This window comes from Jaculus jaculus, chromosome 7, assembly GCF_020740685.1.
Source record: "Jaculus jaculus isolate mJacJac1 chromosome 7, mJacJac1.mat.Y.cur, whole genome shotgun sequence".
NCBI classification, from domain to species: Eukaryota; Metazoa; Chordata; class Mammalia; order Rodentia; family Dipodidae; genus Jaculus; species Jaculus jaculus.
Window position 1 is genome coordinate 9,981,734 of NC_059108.1, and position 8,800 is coordinate 9,990,533.

The following is an 8,800-nucleotide window of genomic DNA, read 5'->3' on the forward strand; positions in this document are numbered from 1 at the left end:
TGTCCCCTGCTCACGCTGGGGGAGCACTGCTTTCTGTCTGCCTGAGGCGAGTGTGCACAGCGTATGCACAGGCAGCGTGGGTTCCCAGATCTACCTGCACGTTTGGAATCACCAAGAGAACCTCTCAGACTACTGATGTTGAGACTTCCCACTAGTGATTATGGCTTGAGACCTGGGCTTTGGAGTTCTAAACATCTCCAGGATTTCTCAAGTACACACACGTTTCAAAAGAATAATATGAGCTTGCCAGGGGTAATCCAGAGTCGTCCTACCTCTTGGCCAGGGGCAAACAGCACCTCTGCCCTGCAGTGGCCTGGTTGGATATAAGTAATTGCTTTAATTTTTTTTTTTCTTTTTCTGGTTTTTCGAGGTAGGGTCTCACTCGAGCCCAGGCTGACCTGGAATTCACTATGGAGTCTCAGGGTGGCCTCGAACTCACAGAGATCCTCCTACCTCTGCCTCCCAAGTGCTGGGATTAAAGGCGTGTGCCACCATTCCTGACTTTGTTTTAAATTTTTAAATAGAATTAGAGTGGGCGGCATTGAGCCATGTCAAATATTCAGGGACAATTGGGCTGAGAAAAGTGAGCAGGCTGCTGAACTACTAAAAGAAAATGCAAGTGGATGCCAGCTTGGTTTTCTAAAGAGGCCATTTGTTGCTGTCTACTGCTTTGGATGTATTTCAGTTAAGAACCTCCTTAGTGTTTCTTGCTGACTGAGGCCTGTGGGGAGAGGAAATGTTGCCATGTGACTTGTTTTAGTCCACATAAGCGCATTTATAAGCAGCCTTCGGGGCTTGCCCAGCTTCGCTGTGTACAGACATTTTACTCTCGTCGCATTTACGTGAGCTAACCTGCAGTCCAGTAAAATGGTTTGAGGCTAATGCTTGCAGAAATGCAGCCTTATTCTTGGAAAAGTTTATATTTTGGTATCAAAAATTTCAAAGGTTGATTTGAGAGAAAAGTGAGCCTTCAATTGTCTTAACCCAGTTATTATAAGGAAATGACGTTTTTGGATGCTTTTCTGTTGTGGTTTGGGGTTAATGTAGAGATGGGGAGGAAATCAGCGACGTTACCGTTTGACGTAAAGCACTGACTTTCTCCAGTGCTGGGAGCTGAGCCCAGGCCCTTGCTCATACTGCTCAGCTGCAGCCCAGCCACGCCATCAACTTGCGATGGTCGCAAAGCAAACGACTCTCCAGTCTTCGTTCCAGTGTCTGCTGGATATTCTTAAATATTTGCTACGTGCTGGTGGATAGGGTAAGAGACCAGGCCTGGGCAGCAGTAAAGTGGACTCCCTCTCCTGTCCTTTGGGTGTGAGTACTCTATGGGTAAACAAATGAGAGACCCCAAGGCAGCACCACCCCACTGTGTCAGAGCCTTTGGGAAGGGCAGGGGCTCAGGTTAGTCATAGATGAGCTCCTCACATGCTTTGAGACCACAGAGATGCATGTCTTCAGTGCTGTTTGAAGAACGTGGGGACCAAAGAGGCTTCCTCAGGCCCCAGCTAGCCGTCTGCAGCGAGGACTGTGTGACAGTGCTTCCTTGTCTGGAGTGGGACTCTCCTTTACCCGCCACCTCTCTCTGTACCCCATTGTCTGAACCCCCACTCAGTGCCAGAGCTTACTGCCCTGCTTCCTACATTCTTGCCATATCAGTGGTGAATGTGAATTAGACAGTGTTCCTGTGGGGTCACATATCTATGTAAATGACCTATGTTGCTAAGGGAGCTGGAAACCAGGGACTGTTGCCCTGCGGGCCCTCGGGAAACGTCTGTTTGCGGGGCCTGTTCTTCACCTTCAGTTCCCCTCCTTAGTCTCCTAAATAGCAAAGATCCACCAGGAGCCCAATGCCTTGCATGGGGACGTCTCCGTATGTATGTACTTACACAGATGTCAACTGTTTTGCATTACTTTTAGGCCCAGTGTGGGAGACAGAGTTATTAAATACCCATTGTAAACTTCAGGCCCGTTATATGCCAAATAATTAAGGATTGACGGTTTAGTAAGGATGATTATAATTAAAACCATTTCTCAAGTGACTGCCCACTGTACTACTGTGGGTGGTTGTGGTAGCGGTGGTGACGTTAAACAACAAAATGAGTTATAATCAGCCGTGCATCAAGATAAAAGTACTCCCTCGCTTCGTGGAGGAGAGCCATGCCTCTGCCTCGGCCTGTCCCGAGATGTCACTGTAGTCTTCCATCCACAGCAGCGTAGAGGATGGGCACTGGAGGGGAAATGCCGCCGACTAGTAAGAGAATGGGTTTCTAGAATGAGGGAGAGAAAAGAACTGCATTGCGTGCAGCTTCGTTTCCTGTCTCCACCTGCGGAGCTGGGGTCTCGGGCGCGCTCAGCCATGCCCAGCTCTTTACGTGGGTCCTCGTGCTGGTGCGGCAAATGCTGCTGCCCCTGCGCCATCTCAGCCCAGAAGCGACCTTCTTACCAGCCCTTGAGGTGGCCCATTTCAGTGAAAATGTCCCAGAGTCTTGGGCAAGTGACTACTTTTCAGTGGAACACCTTCCTTGGTTGGTTGTTTGGCTCGTTGGTTCGTTTTTGAGATGGTCTTGCTATGACGTCTGGCTGAGCTAGAATAAGCATGCGTCCCAGACTTGCCTTGAACCCTTAACAGTGCTCCTGCCTCAGCATCCCAAGTGCTGAGATACAGGCATCCCAAGGATACCCACTCCTTGTTCTTCCTCTCCAGTAAAGCCCTAGAGAGCACGTGTTACTGCTTGGTAAGTCATAGTCAGGAAACGATTTTAGAAGCTTAAAGGAGCAGTCTGAGTCTTTGAAAGTGAATTCTGACTCCCATCCTTCCACAGGAGAGACAAGACTATCTGAGTCCGAAGATTCCAGTCACGTCTTCCTTCCCCCTTCCTGTTCCACAGGTGCGCCCTCGACTGGGGGTCGAAGCTGTCGGAGCCACGGGCCCTAGTCGTGCGTGGCGCCTTATACCGAGGGATTAGTGTCCTTCTGTCTTGATCAGTCTTAGTCTTTCCTACAGTGGATCTAGGCCCCTTCATCACAGCTTCCAGGGTTACAATTTGAGATCAACCGTAATTCGGGTGGTGTAGCGTGAGCCCGAAGTCCCAGCCACTCTGGCCTGGGGGTCAGGGCAGGACGATCACTTGAGTCCACAAGTTTGAGGCTGGCCTAGGCAACATGGCAAGATACTATTTCATTGTACAACTATGTAAATAACTTTTTTGGTGGAGAGGGACTTTAACCTAATTAAAATGGCAGATCTTAAACTCTGACAGGGCTAAAGCAGTTTTAACCACTCACTAATATGTAAAGTTTTTTTTATCCATTTATATATATACTGTTATCACCTTAAATATGGCTCTTTCCATGTGAGCTGCTGTAACTCTTTAGAACTGAAAACAAAAATAACTAGTTAGGATGATAAAGTTGACTTGCCTGGTGTGAGCTATAGACAGGAAGGCAGCTGCCCCTCCCCGGGGGCCCCTCAGTCCTTACCCTGTGGGGGCGCTGAGAGTGACAGGCGAGGGGTGCTGTGGCCCACGCAGCAGCTCAGCCTCTGCACTTCCTGCACCTCTCAGGGTTTGCCTCAGCGCCGCTGCGGGGGGCTGCAGGGTGGTCGCTGTGCCGTGGGGCTGAGGGAGTAACAGGAAGAATGACGTGAGAGACAGAAAGACCAAGAGTCTGCTGCAGTCTCCCAATCTGAGGAATGAGAAGAAAGTGTTTTTACCAAGGGTCAGCCTGCAGACCACAGCTGTGACGAAATGGAGAGGGGTCACAGATCATCTACTACCTCAACCTCCAGTCTTACATCTGAGGACAACAGTCCTAGAGTTTGCAAAAGGGTTGGAAATACAAATTATAAACCCAATGTTAATGGAACAAAAATTAGTAGCATAGCCATTATGTAAAACAGTACAGAAGTTCCTCAAAACACTACTAATAGCCGGGCATGGTGGCATGTGCCTTTGATCCCACTCGGGAGGCAGAGATAAGAGGATCCTGTGAGTTCGAGGCCACCCTGAGACTCCATAGTGAATTCCAGCTCAGCCTGGGCTAGAGTGAGACCCTGCCTCAAAAAATCAAAACAAATGAACAAACATGACAAAATCTAGTTGAACTTAATTGAAAATTGACTAAGATTTTTAGACTGGATCGTTGTCCTATCTAGAAATTGTCATCTTGTTAAAGCCAGACAAAAATTCACCAGCTTATGGTAGAGGTATGGTGTGTGTGTGTACAGATGTACACACTTCCTGCGTGCATGTCGGTGGTGGTGAGGGGGTGTGTGTAGATGCACATGCCCATGCACACGTGGTGGTGGTCACAGGAGGGCATCAGGTGTCCTCTGTCACTCTTGTGCCTTATTTCCTTGAGTCTGAAACTGGAGCTCTCCATTCCACTCACCTGTGACCAGTGGTCCTCCTACCTCCACCCCCTCACCAGCACTGCAGGCACACGTATGCATGCCGTGCCTGGCTTCTTATGTGGTACTGAGGATTGAGCTCAAGTCCTTAGGCTTGCACAGTAACCTACTTAATTAACCTACTTAATCATCGTTGAAATGGCCCATTGCAATGAAAAACCGCAAAATTCTTCTGCAGATGGTCACTTTTTGCCAACTGTTCTGTCCTTGTGTGTCCTAGAGGTAGATGTCACCTGTTAGCAGCATCAGTCAGACCACTGTTGGCAAGAGGCCCTCTAAACTGCTTGCTTTCTTGCGTGCTCAAGATGGGCTTTCCAGAAGGGTCTCGGTGCTTCCTGTCGGGAGCAGTCTGGCCTATAGTGCTCTTCTTCTTTTTCTTTTTAGTTTTTTGGTTTTCCAAGGTAGGGTCTCACTCTAGTTCAGGCTGACCTGGAATTCACTATGGAGTCTCCGGGTGGCCTCGAACTCACGGCAATGCTCCTACCTCTGCCTCCCAAGTGCTGGGATTAAAGGCGTGCACCACCACGCCCGGCCACATAGTGCTGTTCTATTTCGTGGCTAGTTTGCAGCTGGTGGCTGGTGTTTTCAAAGAGGTGTCTGGACTCAGTAGCGCCCTAGCCTGCCCGGCACCATTGTCTGCTTTATGCACCTCTCCAAGAATAAACTGCTTTCTCTCGACACGCTAAGGTCACGCAATGCAAGTGCTCTTTTTCTAGAAGCTCAAGGAAGTCCTGCAGGGAAGTGCTGCAGAGAGCTCCGCAGTTTTGCGCACACACGTGCACCTACTTGCAGAGCCTTGTTTGTGTGCTGCTCTCTTCGTCCTTCGTCCTTGCCCTTCTTCTCTTCTCATGCTCGGCCTCGGCAGCGCAGTGCTGCCGCCACCGAGAGCTGCTGCTGTGGTCACTCTCCTCTCCGGACACAGGGTCCTCCTCAGCTTTCCTGCCTCAGCCTCCCAAATTCTGGGGAGCCACCGTGCGCAGCTAACTTTGTCTTTTTCTCAAGTATTTCTCTATCACCAGGCATTTTCTTCTTCTTCTCTTCACTTGCAGATTCCATGTCTGAGGTGGTGTGACCTCCATGTAAGTTAGGCCAGTGATGGGGAACTAAATGTGACGTGCCTCAAGCATCCTCAGGACACTTCAATTACCCTATAGTCAAGACAAATTGTCTAACACAAAGAATATTTTATTATGAAGTTATTGTAAAAAAAATCGAATCAAAATTCAAAATTTCAAGTAGTAGTTTCTACTGAATGAGTATTGCTTTTGTACCATCACAAAATTGAAAAATCAGAAATTCATCTGCTGTAAGCCAGAGACTATCTGTATTGTGTAGGATTATCCATAAATCAAGATTTTATACCAAGATGAGTATTATTCACACACACACACACACACACACACACACACACACACACATATATATATTTTTTTTTTTTTTTGGATTTTTGAGGTAGGGTCTCACTGTGGTCCAGGCTGACCTGGAATTCACTATGGAGTCTCAGGCTGGCCTCGAACTCACGGTGATCCTCCTACTTCTGCCTCCCGAGTGCTGGGAATAAAGGCGTGCGCCACCACGCCCGGTTTCACTTATATTTTTAATACCAGCCACTGTGAAGAACATGATTTGGGATGTCAGCACACTCCTAAAATAAGCCATCACATGGCAGAGCACTCAAGGCCAAGAGACAAGAGGAGTTTACCTCGCTTGAGGAAGGGATGTTTCCAAAATGAAAGCCTTACTTCATCTGAATATGTACATACTGTGGTATTTACTTCATAATTATAATTTAAGCATATAAATTGGCAAGTTAATTAATTGTGATCTCTACTTGGGTAACTTGAATTGTGTACCTACTTAATTATACTCTGCACAAAACTTCACCCCCAGAACGGGTGTGAGTAAAGTACTCTCCACAGAGCACAGAATAGGGTCTGGAAAGAAAATGTAAGAAAATTTTAAGTAAAAACATTTTATGGGATCTTTGCAGTTATTTGTAGAGAAAATCATTTCGCTCCCATATTTAAGAGAGACCAAGATATGCTTTCTTGTTGCTCGTAAAGAGACATTTTCGTTCTTTGATAATAAAAGGCAAGACACAGTAATTTTAATTTAGATAAAGAGTGGAATCAAGTCAGGCATTTTTTCAGAAGAAAATATTAAATCAGGGCTGGAGAGATGGCTTAGTGGTTAGTGTTTGCCTACAAAACCAAACGACCCCCAGGTCCTACGTAAGCCAGATGCAGTTTGTTTACAGTTGCTGGAGGCCCTGGCATGCCCAGTCTTTCTCTCAAATAAATAAATAATTTTTAAAAGACAATATTAAATCACTCTGTTAATTTGCTGTATGGTCAACCTTCTACACGTAAGCTTCAGTAAGAGGTTGTGTCCCACTGAGGAAGAGAGGTTGATAGGCTGCAGACACGGTCCCGTGGCTTGTCTGGTGAGGCAAGTGTGAGCAGCGTGACTCCTTGTACTACAAGCTTACACTAGGTAGCATGCAAGGAAGGCTGAACAATCCCTGCGAATTTGGTTCTATAGAGCTCCGCTCTGTGGTGCTAACCCTGACCGTGGGCTCACCTGGGACTGATGTAGCTCTCTCACCTACAATGTTTTTCCTCCCTCCTCCGCAGGATGAAGTGTCCTCTCGCTGGTACCAACAAAAGATTCCTAATTAACACAATTAAGAGCACACTGCCCTCCCATAAAGAGCAAGAGCATGAACAAAAGGAGGACAGTAAGGAGCCCGTGAAGAGCCGGGACCAGAAGGAAGCGAACCCCAAGAAGCACAGAAGCCACCACCCCTACAAGCACAGCCTGCACCCAGGCCGAGGCAGGGTGGGCTACTCTCCCCCAAGGAAGCGGGTCTCCCGGGACAGGTGTGACCCACGGGACAAGTGTGACCCACGGCCCAGCAGGCGGTGAGGTCACACCAGCCCAGTACCGCACCTGCCGCCCAGGTGCAGGAAGATAGGTGTGTGGTGGCGGGGTGTGACACCAGTGAGTGGCTTTCCCATAAGTCCTTTATTGTTTGAAGTGACTGTTGACATGAGCTTGTACGGAGACACGTGCTTTCTCTGAAGATGTCTAGGCAGGAGTGAGCTGCTGTGGCCGTGCAGCCAGCGTACATCCGTATCGTTTTATTGTGTCTTGTTTGGAAGTTAGTTTGAAAACAAATCTAGAATTTATAATTTCCAGATTGTTAAAACCAGTCCCAGTTTTTTGATGTACTGCACTTTTGGTCATTTTCCAAAATTTCTCAAAAAATAAAATGCTTATAAATCCTGTGCTTTACTTTTTTGATTGTTTTTTTGGAAAGAGAAAGAGAATGAACACATCAAAGCCCTTGCCACTGTGACAAACTCCAGACGGGAGCGCCACTTTGGTCATTTGGCTTTACGTGGGTATTGGGATCAAACCCAGGCTGTCGGGCTTTGCGAGTAAGCACTAACCACTGAGCCATTTCTCCAGCTCCATGCTTAACTTAAAAAAAAAAAACTCGTTTACTTTGTGTGTGTGCGTGCACATGTATGTTTGTTTGCATGTGGTCACACACGTGCCATGCCATGTGCAGTGTGGAGGTCAGAGGACATCTCCCCGGTTGGTCTCCACCTTCCAGCTCATTTTGAAGCAGGGTCTCTTGTTCCCTGCTGGGAGCTTCTCTTCCCATCTCCCCTCTCACCTTAGGGCTTCTGGGTTTTTCCATGGGGTCTGGAGATCCCAGCTCAGATAGTTAGTGTGCATAGTAAGTACTTTATCCACTGAGCCATAGAAATCCCCTGGCCAGGGGCTAGAGGGATGACTTAGTGGTAAAGGCGTTTGCCTGCACAGCCAAAGGACCCAGGTTCGATTCCCCAGAACCCACGTTAGCCAGATGCCCAAGGGGGCCACACGCATCTGGAGTTCGTTTGCAGTGGCTGGAGGCCCTGGCATGCCCATTCTCTCCCCCCCCCCCTTTCTCTGTCAAATAAATAAATAAATATATTAAAAAGAAATCCTTTGACCAGTGACCTCAGTGATGAATGTTTGCACCAAAAACTCAGTGGTAACTCTGCATTTGTTTTCTTCTAGGTGATCAATATAGGAGAGTCTCAGAACAGCTCTGGTCTTAGTGTTCCCTGCCAACTGCCGGAGGTTTAAAAAAGAACTGTGGTTTCCTGTGTCATTCTCAACCTCCTTCCTTAGAGCAATTTTTCTCTCCTTTTTTTTTTTTAACATAAGTGATGCTTTAAAAAGAAATTTTACCGGGTGTGGTGGCGCATGCCTTTAATCCCAGTGCTCCGGAAGCAGAGGTAGGAGATCGCTGTGAGTTTGAGGCCACCCTGAGACTACGTAGTGAATTCCAGGTCAGCCTGAGCTACAGTGAGACCCTGCCTTGGAAAAATAAATAAA

General features: G+C 47.6%; 1 protein-coding gene across 1 annotated transcript in view; it reads left to right on the plus strand.

The window, feature by feature from the left end:
- Positions 1 to 7,695, plus strand: part of LOC123462280 (protein POLR1D-like) — a 34,072-nt gene extending 26,377 nt beyond the window's left edge. Inside the window, exon 3 of the mRNA XM_045155511.1 lies at positions 7,042 to 7,695. Coding sequence (XP_045011446.1) covers positions 7,042 to 7,333 — 292 coding nt within the window. The 3' untranslated portion in view covers positions 7,334 to 7,695. The remainder of the gene's footprint in view (positions 1 to 7,041) is intronic.
- The last annotated feature ends 1,105 nt before the right edge of the window (positions 7,696 to 8,800 follow it).